General features: G+C 41.0%; 1 protein-coding gene across 1 annotated transcript in view; it reads right to left on the reverse strand.

Annotated features, from left to right (window-relative positions):
* Window positions 1-15,407, reverse strand: part of wdpcp (WD repeat containing planar cell polarity effector) — an 87,543-nt gene that overhangs the window by 35,723 nt on the left and 36,413 nt on the right. The window contains exons 6-9 of the mRNA XM_087850043.1: window positions 15,207-15,266; window positions 13,981-14,095; window positions 9,028-9,164; window positions 5,532-5,723 (exon numbers count right to left, since the gene is read on the reverse strand). Coding sequence (XP_087706169.1) covers window positions 5,532-5,723; window positions 9,028-9,164; window positions 13,981-14,095; window positions 15,207-15,266 — 504 coding nt within the window. The remainder of the gene's footprint in view (window positions 1-5,531; window positions 5,724-9,027; window positions 9,165-13,980; window positions 14,096-15,206; window positions 15,267-15,407) is intronic.

Below are 15,407 nucleotides of genomic sequence, written 5' to 3' on the forward strand. Positions count from 1 at the left end.
ATCCTGAACAGTTGACTGCTGAAGTGAGCAGATGATGGCTCCGTTAAACTGTAGGAGGTGATTAGCTGCCACAGTGTGAGCCCACTATTCCCCTAGTGGGCTCACAAAGATGCTCTGACTTTAGGTTTATCACACAATCACGCTCTCTCTATTTGAGTGGTCTCATCCATTTTCCCAATCTTAATGTGATGCATATACTACGACCTCAAACCAGTTGGACACCTCAAGGAGATTTTTGGCTGATTTGTTGAGAGTGCATTATTGGTACATTCATCAAAACATTAAGGGGGTAGCATCTCTTGGAAGAGTGGTCTTCCATCCCTCCAGTACTGTGTTTGGTTATATATCTGTCACTCGTTTGTATTTCATATAGTTACAATGAATATTCTCACGGAGTGCCGTCATTTCAACATTTCACTTTTTTATGCATGAACCTTTGTATTTAACTATGTTGTATTTACTGGCCTTAAGTATAATAGTACAACATGCCTCCAATATTTTAGTGGATGCATTTGATAGTGCTAAAAGCGACATTCAGTGCCAGAAGCACCCACACTCCTACAGCCAGTGTAGTTGCATTGTAACTCCAGGTAATCTTTAAGTCGAAGGTACGCCTCATATTCCATCATCTGGACTGAGCAAAGTCAAGCAAAATGTCCCTGAAGGCAACACAACTGATTAGGAGATTTTAGAAAATTCAAGACTTGCAGGGTTATGGAGGTTTCTGCCTTTCAGGGGCAAAATATAATCTTGAAATGCTAACATTACTCTAAAGACCAGAAAGGAAGAAAGACAAACGATAAAACTGTTTACCTGCAGTTGGCTGTGTGATCTCTACAATAAGATGTAGGTGATGTGTTACTCTTTAGATTTTAGACAGACTTAGCATAGCACAGTAAATATTTACAAATCACTGGGACTTAATCATTTACAAAGCCAAATCTTTTTCACCTCTTTTAACAAGCTGCCCTTAAACAACAATCGACCTGTAAAAAAGGTGTAGAGATGTATCGTAATGTGTCCAGAAAAGCAAAGCTTTGTTTGCCTGTGAACTCTTCAGAGTATATTGTGGCATGTGAATGTACAGCATTCCCTGGTTCTGGGAGCATAAAATAAAAAATGATGAATCAGGTCAAGAATGAGAGTGAGCAAGGGAGTGAACAGATGTGCAAAAGAGAGACAGAGAAAAGGGGATGCAGACAGAAATATGTAGAAAAGATGATGAGAAAGAGTGGAAATGGAAAAGAATAAAGAGAGGAGAAAGATGCAAAGAGAGCAGAGACAGGGAGAGAGGGAGACAGACACAGAGAGAGAAAGAAAGACTTCTAGTAAGTAGCTTTCTCCTGGTTATTGGTTTCAGTGACTGGTCAAAACTATTCTTCTCCATTCTTCTCCTCTCTCTCTCTCACCGGCACCTTTTTTCCCCCTCCATGGCGTGAAAGATAAAGCGGACGGGCCCAACTGTGTGGCTGGCCCTTGTTCACAGCAGTGGCCTTTTGAAGCCAATTTTCCAGCTCACGGAGCAGAGAAAGACAGGGAGAGACGGATAGAGAGAGACGGAGGGACTTGGAGGAGAGTCGAGGGATGAGGGGTGTTTGGGGAGGCGGAGGGGGGAGAGCTGGGTGGGACTGGGGAAGTTTTAGGTATGTGATTTGGGGTTAGAGTTGAAGTACTGATGTGAGAAAATGCACAGGCACAGCGGGATTACGAACCAAAATATTCCTCATACCTTCCCCGGCTGAAAATAACGGAGGGAATATCATTCACTGGACGCAAAACTGTACCAGCAGTGCTCCCAGTGTGATGTTTAAAAAGCAGCGGAGCTTGGGGGTAAATCGACACTTTGGATTCAGCACCAGACCCTTTCATGGTACAAATTATTTTGCAGTGCATTTCGGAAACGTGCTTTAATTCTTCATATTAAGACTGCAGCTTTTAATTTTTAAGGAGCAAGTCTTGCCAGCAATCTTGCTTCAAAAGCACCCTTACTCTTCATCACAGTGTTCTTGAAGTGAAGAATAAATAAAATATAGATTAGAAATTATTTAATTTCTATGAAATTTTTTTTTTTTGCTCTACTCTTAAGTCAAAAAATAATTAAAAGACAGCACAAATCAACAAACAAATGCAGATCAAACAACTACAGACTGTTTGGTGACAGATAACAGGATAGACATACAGTTAAAAAAAAGTGTTTGGAAATAATCGGGGGAAAAAAGCAAAAGCAAACAAAACATTCATCTCACTTCATTTAAGATTATTAAATTCCAGGAAATGGCTGATTTATGTGTTTGTTTGGGGGGGGAGGGTGTATAAAGTATGAAGGAAGGATCATTAAAAATGTTAACTGGCTCCTGCATAAAAACCAACTGTGTATGTTTTCCTCTCTTTACCCCCCCACGTTCTGTGGCTCCACTTATCAGCATGAGGAGGGAGGAGGTGGCGAGGGGGGTATACGAATTAAGACCACATAGGGAAAGAAATCAGACTTTTTTAAATGCCGAGACTGGCTAGAAAATTGGCTTAGTGCGGCAGATAGCGAACTGAACAAAAGGAACATATATATGAGCTTGAAGTGATTGAAGTAGCTGGCGTCGCCCGATGTGTGCCCAGCATTTGATTCCCGCTACGGCTCTTACATAAACTGCTCGCTTAATTTCACACCGCGCATCTGAAAAATGACAACAAACGCTTTCATTAGAGAGCGATGGCGCAGCCCCATGAAGAGACTTTAATGTTCTTGAAGCGAGGAGGAAGGAAGGAGGAGAAGGATGAGAGGAGGGGGGTGTTGAAGGAGACACAGAGACTAAACTAGGTGAAGGAGTGTGATAAATGTGGCGAGCGTTCCAAAAACAAGAAGAAAAACCAGCAAACAGCATCTGCTTTGATTATTTCAATATTCATGTACACCCCCCCTCACACACACTCACACACACACCTCCAATTCCTCCCTCTTTCTCTGCTGCGTGAATTTGTTTTCCTAGCGTGCGATTGGTAACGCTCATTTTTCCTCCTTCTCCCTTCTCTCTTCGGTGTGGCGAATATTTTGCATATGCTTACTGAGGTACACGTACCGGGGTTAGAGTTAAGCCCGGTTTGGTAATTTGGGATCTTTCATCTGCTTTCGGCACGAGGCCAATCCTACACTGACACAGAATCGGGTCATGGGTAGGGTTTTTGCCACGGGCCACGAGGATGTGCGTTTCAGCCTGTGCGTGAATGTGTGGGCGTTCTCCTTCACGCTGTACCACAGCTTAGCTCTCTTGCTTTTTTCATATGGTGATGCATGAAGGTGCAACACAGAGGTACCACCCTTGAGGTGACTAACGCACCATCCCCAATCCCATCCAGAATAACACAGGTCTCTCCTCAAATTCAGCAGCTTTGTCGCCCCTTTTTCCCTCACTGGTGTCTGGTGAGTGTGTCTGCAAGCCTCCCTGTGTGTGAAACTACAAAAATATATGGGAGGACTTTGTGTTACTGATACTGAGAGCTTCAAATAAAGACTGAAAAGTATTTATTATATTTCATTATGTGTTCATGTTACTAAAATTCAACTTAGCTTGTCCTCTAAAAATTCCTAGTTCAGAGCATCCATCCTTGCCAAATCATCAGCTACCATTATACAAAATCTATTGTGAACACTTAGGAAGTATGAGGATTTCTGCACTGATTAATCAATCTTCATCTAAGTCATGAACAGATGGACTTAATAATCAATCACACTTTAAGAAAACATGAATGTCTTTGCAACTTATTTCAAAGCTACTTGTAGTCAGGTAATTTAACTAAGAAGTTAAAGTAAAACACATATGTGGTTAGTAGAGGTGAACAGATTCTTTTATAGAGAGATTCTAGGTGCAGCTAATCGGTGGCAGGGTGGGGGTCTCAGGATCACATCTCCGATTTGGTTCTGTTGGCTATGTCGACTGATGACTTCCAGCTTAAACCCGATCGGTTTGCTGGTGGTGAAGTGGCGGGGATGACAATGAGCACCTCAAGTCTGAAGCGAGGGAAGGCTGTAGGTGCTCACTGCAGTTTGGGAGCAGTTGTTGCTTCAAGTGGAGGACGTTAAGCATCTATTCCTAAGAGGGGGAAGAGTATTGAGGTTTTGCAGACACATGACCACTAACCATGTGATCTTAATTTGTCCACCATTTTGGGCATGTGACAATCATGGTAGGGTCAAATGACTAAGCTCCTAATCACACAGGCCTAGAAACTGGTCAGTGACCCTCTGGCAACCACTGATGATTAGGGAAAAATGTGTACTCCTCAGCCAGCCAAGAAAAATCTCCTTGCAATTTCTTTGGTTGCTATTGCTGCATTTGCCTGTGGTTTGCATGGAAGACTCTGCTTTGTCTACAACCACTCGTTTACTCTCTGACAAGCAGTGAAACTGAAGGCCGATGGTTTGTGTGACAAAGTAAAAGTATTGTCTTGGCATTGCAAACATTTTTTGGTTTGCATCGCCCTTTCCAAGAAGTCAGCAAATGTTTGCACATATGTCGCTATCCTGCGTGCAAAGCACAGGAAGCCGCTGCAATCTGTTAGCAACCAAAGCAATAAAAACAATGTTTTTCTCAGCACCGTTTGCAACAGCCAGCAACCTCCAGGAAGCACTCGCCAACCAGTTGTGCGATATACATGTCACGCTCATGACCAGTGATTGTATCAGACCCAATATGTTGGACAACTATAGCAAGACTCTATAGCAGGAGACTGAAATATGGATCGTCTGCAGCAGTGTGGCTGCTGCACCAATCTGTTGCAGTGAAGAGAGCTGAGAGAGAAGGTGAAAGTGTAGATTTTCTGGTTGTTCCCACCCTTACATAGGGTCATGTGCTGTGGGCAGTGACTGAAAGATGAGACGGCATATAAAAGCACACACAGCTTTAGATATAGCATCAGGAGCTTGTTCTGTCAGGAGGAACTCAGAATAAAACTGTGACTCCAGGTCAGAAGAAACCAGCTAAATGCCCCGTAGGTGAGGTGGATTGTGAGTGATGTCACTCAAATCCATGTCAACCTCAGTCATCACTTAAGATGCTTGGATTGCTCCACAGGGAGTAGGAGCTTTCTTCCCGAGAAAACGATGGGAGTAATCATTTTCTGCAAATGTATTCACACACAAGTCTGATATACCCACAGTAACCCCAAAAGCATCCAAGACCAATTCATTAACCTTCTCCAAACCAGTAAAACGTTGGAATGAGCAAAGACCATTACCGCTCTGGTTTCCCTGTAGGTAATTGTCTTTCATAGTTTTCATTCCACAACCTTTTCCTCTGTTTTAATGAATACAGGGTTTGTTCGACTGCTTACATGTGGTGTTCATTGGAACCTTTATTAAGGTCTTAAAATCCAAACAAGAGGTTTAACGTTTTGAGCGGTTTGACTAAAGCTTTATCATAGAACTTTGACAAGTTGTACTAGGAAATGCACAGTTGGAAATTACTCATTTCCCCTGTGTTTAATGTAGCCATCATAAGTATACCTGTGCTATGCTCTGTGTGTGTGTGCGTGTGTACCTTCAGGCCTTCAGCAGGTGAGCAGCTGATTAGGACAAGGTTATTCCTGTGTGTATCTGTGGGAGTCCAGGGCCATAGCTCCTCACTGGACTCATCCTGGTTCCACCAGCAGAGCGCCACATCCTGGACACTGTTGAGACCTACACGTCTGTGGAGCCTACGACCACACCCGCCCAACTCCACACATACCACCTGGACACAAAAATACAAAACAGTGAAAATGGGCAATTAAAATAGTAGGAAGACAGAGATTCTTGGAGTTAGAACATATTTTATGAAGAATGGGAAAGATATGCGAGTATCTCAGTGTTTCGCTCATTTGGATTCACCTTCCTGGCCTGTTTTAAAACCCGAGGGCTCTGACACTTTCACGGCTGGAGCCCCTGGTGCCTCTGCTGTCCTTCCCCCATCCTGTTTTTGTTGATGTCTAAGGTTGTTTTTTCATCTTCCATTATTAATGTCTGTGTGCGTTTTGTTCTGTCGGGCTTGTTGTTTTAGTGATGTGCATATTTTTTGGGAAGGTCCGCCACGCTCTACGGGCCACAACAAAGAGACGCACAGTAATGAGCTCTCGTGGCGCTTGGGGGGTGGGCGGGTTACACACATTCACACAGACACACAAATAGACACACATACATAAATATGTGCATGTATGTATACAATCATTGATTTATAAAGTAAACAAACACTCTTGGATAGACGCACAAAGTGCAGGTACACACACACAGCCCCATATTCATACAAACCTTTCATATATTCTTTATCTCCAGCCATACTCACTAACACAGGGAACCAGAGTCAATGGCTAATGCGCACACATTAAGAGACACACACACACATCCATGACCTCTGTCACTCTGCAGAAGAATGGCTAAAACCTGATAGGTAGAGGGAGGACAGAGGTGAAGGAGGCAAAAGAGAGAGGAATAAATGGTGATAACGAATTAAAAAAAGCTGATTGTTTGGGTTTGGAGAGAGGGTTAAGAAAGGCAAGTGAGGTGAAAGCTGCTGTCATGCACTATAGCTTCGGGGAAATGAGAATTGAGGAATAAAATACAAGCTTGAATTAATGAATGAGTGAAGGACGAAACAAAAAAGTGCACATGAAGAGGTTAAAAAGAAATCCAGATTAATTAGATCAGTATCAGTAATAGATCAATGAGAGGTTTGTGCCAAAATAAATGTTTTAAACCTAGGAAAAGAGCAGTTGTAACATCAAAATCCCCCTAAAAGGGCATCAGCAGGAATTTGGGAATATGTCTTTAGAAAATCAATTACTAAAAACATGTCTCAACAAAAGAAAATGGTCTAAAAGTCCCAGAACATGCAGAAATTAGTAAATCGACAAGCTGTACTGTATGAGTGGAGCAGATTTGAGAGTCAGTGGTCCATGTCTGCCCTCCTTGCCCCCTTGGGGGGGAAATTTGCTTTGGACACAGAATACGCCTGAAAATGATGGAGCTACATCCGATGATAAAGGGAACAAAGAGTTGCTCCAAACAGCTGAACGGGAGATCACTGACAGATTAGAAATGGAAAAGAAAAAATAAAATCTGAAAATCACTGGGTTAATAACACACTCTATCTCTACCCCCCGTATGTCCCCTCCATCCCTACCCATCTCTTCGCTCTTCTAGGTTTTTTTTTTCTGCTGGCGTTTGCTGGTCAGCAATAATCAAAAACCACTTTCTGTGGGCCGGATTAGTTTAGCCCCCCCCCTCAACGCCCCCTACTCTCCCTTCTCCAGCTTAGCCCACTGGACCAGGGCGGCGTGTACGAGCGTGCGTGTGTGTTATAGGGGATGGGCAGCTGGGCATATGTGTACACATGTGTGTACTGGTCGCAGGTTGCATGCATGTATGTGCACATGCATTGACAGAGGTGTGTTGGATGCACAATATGGAGTGGTGGGGGTGATGCGGGGGGGTGTCTTATCAGGACTGTGCTTCTGGAGACAGACGCACAGCAGCAACGATTGCTTTTACACACACTGACACACACACACACACACACACACACAGCCCTTAACAAAAGGGCCTGGCAGTAATGTGATAATGCCAGGTTAGCGGTTAGCCAGCTAGCAAAGGAGGACAGAGTGTAGTTTTGTTTTGTGGGAAGAACCGGCCTGCACATAATCAAGCATATTACTAACAGCTAAAAAAAAAAAAAACACCTTCAGATCAGAGGGAGCCCAATACACACCTGAATGGAGATTAACAGACAGGAACAGGGAAGTCGCAGAGCCAGAGTCAAACTGGGAACATGTGAGCTATAAAGGCTACATTCTCGTGATAATGTATATTGTATTGATGTAATACTAAACTGAACCAGTTGGAGAAATATTTATGACTTTTAATCCATTTCCCACCCTCATTTTCTTGAAGTGTGTCTCTGAAAACAATTTTTCCGTTTGACTGGTCTCATATGTGCTGATTCATGTCATGTGTACAAATGGAATATTTTCCTCTTTTAAAGAAAAGAGCAGTTGGTGGTGGTGTGAATCATTTCATCGTTTACATCACAGACCACAGTTGGAGCCCTACATGGGACTTCAACTGCTTTACTCAAATTGCCTTATTAATTATCATTAGAAACTGTGTTAGGTTTAGGTAGTAAGAGGTTTTTTGTTAGGTTCAGGATATATGTTTATGTTTTATAAACTTCTTAGTTAGGTTTACAGAAACATCTTATTATATCTTATTAATAAACATTTTATTAGTTGCAGGGTGACACAGGTTACAGTCTGGATAAAATACATGCAAAAGACATGAAACATACTTCCCACTGAAATGCATTACATTCAAATTCATTGTAATTTCACAAAAATGAAATAATTTGTGTTCACAATCATGAACAGATTTCTTTTTTTGTAACCTCTTCACATTTTGCCACAAGGCCGAGCGTTCAACCTCATATTTAAGAAAATGTGATGAGAAAAATATTGGATTAATGGTTTATTATTTACAGCCATTTAAATAAGATTTTCACATCTTTGTCAAATCCATAGTGATGGTCTACAGATTACAAAAATCATGCCACCGTCCATATAGATTGAGACCAGACTGGAGGAAACTATTCTTAGTGGACTTTCCAAGCCAGAGTTGGTAATTTATCTAGCTGTCACAGGGAGAAGGTCAATAACAAATCAAGGACCCAGCAGGTTCTGACCGAGCTTCAACATGTTTTTTTTTCTTTCCTAGCAGCATTTTCATAGTTATTTTTAATGGCATTTCCTCTCCGGTGTCCACTGAAAGGACATGTAACTGTTTTACTTAATCTCAACAAGAAAAAGTACCCTACCGAATGTGAAACTGATCCAAGAAAACACTCTGGAAGTGTTTCCCAAGCAGCTGGCTACATTGAGTGCACTTTTTCCTTTTGGCCTCTGTTTTATTTTTATTTTTTTAAACACTTCTCCCTCTCTTTTTGCAATCGTCAACCTAAAGACACACATGCTTAAGCACACACATTTCTCCATCAATGCGTTCTACTGTACCTTGATTTCAGAGGGTGAGAGTTTGTCTGTTCGCCTGCCAGTCTCTGGGGAGTTCTGGGTCTTTTTGTTCAGGTAGACTGCCGCCACTTGGCTCTGCTCCAGGAAGGACAGCAGAATCAGCCTATCGCTCAGCACCGCTGGCAAAGACATCGTCACACGAAATGTCATCATTCAAAGCAGAACAAAAAAACCCCACCACAACTGTATGCCATTGAGGAGAACCATATTATTAGAGCACAATTACAGCTTTTACTTGTAAACACATGAGAAAAATGTGGAATAATTTAGTAGCAAATCTGCATGTTATGATTCATCAAGTTTTTCTGATTGTAAATCTACAAAGTCTGCGATAGCTTCATTAATATTCATCATTAATCACTGACAGCTGGACACATTAAGTAATAAAGACTGGGCTTTTTATGTGGAAAATATCCAGGCCTATCCTGTTAGCTTCCACACTGTTAACTCTGCAACCTGCACAGCGTCCTGGAGATCCTTTCTAAACATTATGCTCTCCTTTACACCTTAATGCAGCTTATCACCCTTCATCGGTTTCCATTAGTTTTGAGCATCTGTCTCACATCCCGTCAATAATTCTTCCTTCCTACTCTTTCCTTTTCACCTAGTCTACTCGTTTCCTATCTCCACCTTCCTGCATCCCCTCCTCCTCTGTATCTCTTCCCCTCCTGTCAGCGCACTGGAAGCTCTAAGGCCTTTTTGTGGTAGAAGAACACACTTGATCCTGTTCAACTCTTCAGGAGCTGCATGGAAACGCTGATTAGCAATTAAGCCTCCCTCTCCTTCAAATTAATCTGTTTATGAAACCAATTAAATGGAAAGGGTGGGGGTGTTGTTACACATGCAGGATATCTGCTGCTTTGAGTTGAACGAGTAAGGCTGCACCCCGAGATTCAGAAATCTAACCAGCAATTAATCATGGTATGTGTGTATTTATAAACGTAGGGTATTGGTACGATTACACGTCAAATTATCCTGTTGTGTGAAAATTTCAAATTAATATGCAAATATTCACGTGCGAAGAGAAATGCAGAAAAACTAGCATTTTAAATCAGGTCAACTGAGTCAGGTTGTCCTCATGTTGAAGTTGGATTATAAAGCATTCGTAACTAAAACTGGTTCAAGGCTTAAACCATTAAAAAACAAAACAACAACAACAAAAAAAAATACCCCAGCCATTAACGATGCCTTAGCTTTACAAAACAACATTTAATGCAGTAGTAAGCGTCTTTGTAATAGATTATAGACAAATCGAGTTAAATGCAGTTTAGTATTGATCTCGATGGGTGTCTATAAACGGGATTAAGATTAATCCCATTCATTTCCAAATGAAGGAAGGGATGTGAACCCAGGCTGTGGCCCAATCTGGGACCAGGTGGCTGATTTGGCATTAAGAACCAGACCTTCATGACCCACCCGTGAACACCCCAGACACACACACATTTTATACACATTCAAATCTACCATTTTAGACAAATGCACGGATAGCTACAAATACATTCATACAGACAAGCCTGCAACCACAGTTTATGCATGCATTTCTACACTCAGTAACACATGTAGAAGTGCATTCACGCCCACAAGCATACGGCAAAGCTAACACATGGCCCCACCAAACATACTCAGACAAAATGCACACACACACAAACACACAGTCCCCTAAATCCATTTAATGCCATCTCCTCAGCAGCATGTTGACATAAGAGGCCAATGGGCTTAACCAAAGCACATTTAAACAGTGGTAAATGAAACCGGCTATGAAAAAATCACTTAAGGATGCTTAATCGTGGAGCATACGCGCAGCTTGGCCCAGCCATCGGCCAAAGGAAGCTGCTAATACTTTGATGGTGTAAAATGTTTGTAATCTGCAGCTCTTTATGATGCAATCAGAGCTCATGGTAGGAACACTGCCGTAACCAGCATTCAGGATGCAAAGTTTAACAAAGGAGTGCGAGTGTGCTTTGTGAAATAAAAACAGACCTGGATGCAGTTGCTTTAAGTACCAAACCTCACATTTAGCTAAAACCATGCAAATCAAAGGGATTTCCGTTTGCATACAAACACCAAAAAGCTTTTTTTCCTCTCCATTTAGAAAGTTGTCCAATCCCGTTCAGACAATGAAAATGAATTCTTTGGCATTACGCAGCGGCTTAGAGTTTAATTTAAGATTCGACTACAGCTGCAATATTTAGCCAATTAATTGCTTGAGTAAAAGAAAATGAAGGAAAAGTATTTTCATAATTGTCAAGCAAAATGCCAAATATTGTTTCTCACAATATGAGGATTTCCTGTCTAACACATGACAGAAAATCATACACTTTGGGCTGCAAAAGACTGGCTGCAGGAAGTTATGGTTTACTTTTCATGCATTAAACAAATAAAACGATGGAGAAAATAATATTCACATTAACTGATGGTGAAAAATATCAATATGAGCAGTAATTTAAGTAAGTTTTCAACTTATCTGACATGGCAGTAATTTAGATATATATATAAAAAAAAAAATCTAACACACTTTGACCTCACATATGTCCTTACACAACAAGAAAAACCAAAACACACAGACACACGCATATAGGAATTAAAACTGTAATTGTAAACTGTTTTAGTGACTGTACATTGTAAGCATTAGATGGTGTGATCCACTAAGGCTCTCTACTCTAATTGTCTCAGGCTAATTTAACAAGTGGCAGATGTGAGAACCTCTAACCTACTGCACCACCCTGAAAACACGCACGCACACACACACACTCACACACACACAATCCCCGGAACCCACCCTCTCACAACCATTACTCTAATAATTAGTGCCTCTGAGGCTTTGAATGGAGCGCAGCGGGAGATGAGTTAGTGTGTGTGTACCTGTGTGTGTGTCTGTGTGTGGACATACAGAAAGTGTTTGTTTGTCTATAAGAGGGTAAAAAAAATAAAAAATGAAAAATCTGTAATCGCAAATGTATGCATATGGGGACAAGTGTGTGTATGTCTGTATGCCAATTTGTGTGTGTGTGCTTGTGTGTTCGTGTGTGTGTGTACTATGGGGGCTTTATCAAGTGTCTAGAGACCCCGGGCGGAAGTGGGGAGGGCGGTGTTATGAACAAATAATTGATACAGAAAGAAAGAAATAATTAGCAGATTTGGGCCGGTGTCCACAGCCCTTTATTCTCTCCTGCCAGGTCTGCAGAGCGAGGGAGCGCAGCGCGAGGGGGGCGGTACTCCCTGGAGGAACGCGCGATGGAGGGAAAAACACTGATGGATGCTCTTAAGGGAAGGCCCCTGGACACACACAGCACAAAAGGATTTGCCCGCAATTAGCTAGCAGAGTCGTCTTGCTCACCTGTGGCACCTGTTATGTGTGTCTGAGTTGGCGCGTGTGGCGCGAGAGAGTGTTTGCGTGACAGAGTGGCGAGGAAAGGGTAGCCGGTAGATGCATGTGGGGTGAGCAGGTGTAACCGCGGCGTCTGTGCCGCCGCTGTAAGAGAAAGTGCGAGGTATAGACGTCATTGTGGTTTTTATAAAACTGAACATTTAAATGCTAATGCGTCCACATTCGTTTGTTTGTTTGTTTGTTGCCGTGGGCAGAGAGAGGTAGCCGGGCATGATGTTTGTGCCCGTAAATCTGCTTAAAGCTCAATGAACCTCTGGAATATTTAAATCACCTAAAAAACAGAATTTCTTTCAGTAAATTCAAAAATAAAAACAATACACCAGAAAGCCTTTTGTTTACAGCTATAATGGGCATGCCGGTTGCAACAGCACTAATTAACATCAGCAGCACCAAAGTAACCAATACGACAGTCAAAAATGTCTTATGATGTTAATTGTACACTAAAGGCTCCCTGAATGTCTTGGACCAGCTGATCAGGGCTGTCAAACCCAGTAGCACTCAGGGCCACTAATTAAGGGCCACAAATATATAGCATTGAAATACTTTAATTTAATGTAAAATGCATGTTCCACATAGCCTAAAGACCTCCAGTCAATACAAACGCTGCTCATCTTTCATACTGTTTGGTCAAGCAAAGAAATTTCTTATTATACCTTTACAATAAAGCATATAACATACATCAAACTGTACTTGCTTTAAATGCCTGAAACATACAGCTACAATCACTGGACTTTAAAAAACAAACAAGTGTCAAACTCATTTTAGTTTGACAGCCACATGAGACCAGTAAGATTATTCACTTCTAAGCTATAATAAAAAAGAAACTTCTACAAATTGCTCCCCTTTAATTTAGTGTAATTTAGTGTTCAATATAGCATCCATTTATAAAACTAATGAGCCTGAGAGTCTTAAGAAAATGAAGTGTAATTTCAACAATACATCAGTAAGTCTGGGGCTTACAGTTCAAGAAAAAATGTGTAAAGTTACAGATTACTCTATTTTAAGTCATCCTAGTTTTACAACGGTGCCATCGTACAAAAAACACAAAGAAAAGGAATCATTAAGCTACTTAACTCATTTTCTACGGTGAAAAAAAAGGAACTTTCAGTTATTTAATGGAATATTAGATGTAAAAAGATACCCTGGCATGTGACAGTTTATTTATTACTTACTTTCTTTAGTGCAGTATGGCAGACGATGGATGATGTTTTTGAAACGGACAAATTCTGACTAAATAAAAAGTTCAGGCTCTCTTGATGTGGCCCATACGACAGGAAAAATACAGTGAAAAGTCCAAATTTAGACCAAAATTGCATGTTTGCAATTTTCACATTTTAAAAATGCAGTCCTAAAGTCTGTCTATTAAAGTAGCCTGATTTGATAGGGGGGCTTAAATATATGAGTATGTCTGCTTATAAAGCTAAAAGTCAATAAGTAAGGGCCAGGATCACTTTCTTCAAAGTGTAGGCTTTTTTTTAAGTTAGGGTCCTGTGATGATGTGCTAGGGGGTAAAGAATTCATTATGTCAATGTGCCTCTACAACTAACCATGCGTCACCGTGCTGGCTGGTAGTCGGCCCACTAATGTACGGTCTATACACACTTGTTCAAGCTGAGGTCCTTGTACAGTCAGGGTCACCAGCACTCCATTGCTGAGCATGACCTGCAGGATAGCACACACAAAAACAGAAACCTCAGAATGACTACAGCTAAAAGAGATTTAGTCTAGTCTCTCTATTACACCATTCAACAATGAGCAGCTCCTTTGTTGAGTTTAAAGCCCATTTAATGTCAGAGATAATGTACAAGGTGTGCACCTATGAGGAGGAAGTGTAACATCACAATTAAAATCCAACAGGTAACTTTGGGAAGAACTTTAGTGGAAACGTGAAGCATGCATTGCATAAAACAGCGAAAATTGAACTTCTAGTGATGCAGAAGACATCACATATGAAGTTTATCATCTGAAATTAAACCAGGTAAATTTTTTATCCCTTGCAGACCATCCTAAATGTTGAGACTATGTCCCAGATTTTGACTTAGCAATAATCAAGACATAAAGAAGACAAGAAATGCGTGGCTCCAAAGGAGATGTGCAGCTCGATGATGATACTAAACCAAACAGCAGCTTCTGGCTTCCATTCATGCTCATAAGAAGCTGGGAAAAATGAACTTGAATAAAATACAGTTTATTTATCCTGGTTATGATTGCTGGCATAGTTTGAATTTGTTTACTCTTTAGATTAGCTTTAATATTAGAAATATGTCTAGAGTGAGTCTTTCTAGCTCATATCAAGAAAGAAAGAAAATAGTGAAGGAAATCATTTTTCTTTTATAAACCGAGAGTCCTAAAGAGGGACTTGTAGGTTAGATACTAAAGAAATTTGTGTTAATCTTAGGAAAATAAAACTGATATTTTAATACAAGTTTAATTTCTAAAGAAATTAGCTTAACTCTCAGATTCACTACTTTGTTACCACTTGGGGTTAAAGAAATGATCCTGCTCAGGGATGACACAATAAACAAATTCACATATTACTAACATTTAAAAAACTAGAAACTTGCTTTTACCAGGATCAGCAACATGCAAATCAGCCTTAGGGATTTTTAAAAATGCCATGTTGTAATTATACTGATATTGTTTGAGATGAACTAGTAAGCGGTAGTATAATAAAGAAAAACTCTTGAAACTTCACCCACAAAGACATATCTGAGTGTATGTGTGTGTGTCTCTACTTCCACACAGTAGGTCTTGGGTTTAGGAGGGTGTATACCTGGCAACAGTGCTTGTTTCTCCATCTGGTGTGAATGCAGGTGTTGGTCTGCAACAGTTCCTGAATGAGCACGATGGACAAACGGAGAGAAAGACAAAGAGACAGAGGTGAACCAAGTAACGCAACAAAAGTGAGCTGAGACCAGACAGGTGCTTTAGACAGAGTGGGAAATTAAACAGCAAAAATATGTCTGTGTAAGTT

The sequence above is a fragment of the Neolamprologus brichardi genome, chromosome 13 (genome assembly GCF_056152115.1).
Source record: "Neolamprologus brichardi isolate AB-2024 chromosome 13, ASM5615211v1, whole genome shotgun sequence".
NCBI lineage: Eukaryota > Metazoa > Chordata > Actinopteri > Cichliformes > Cichlidae > Neolamprologus > Neolamprologus brichardi.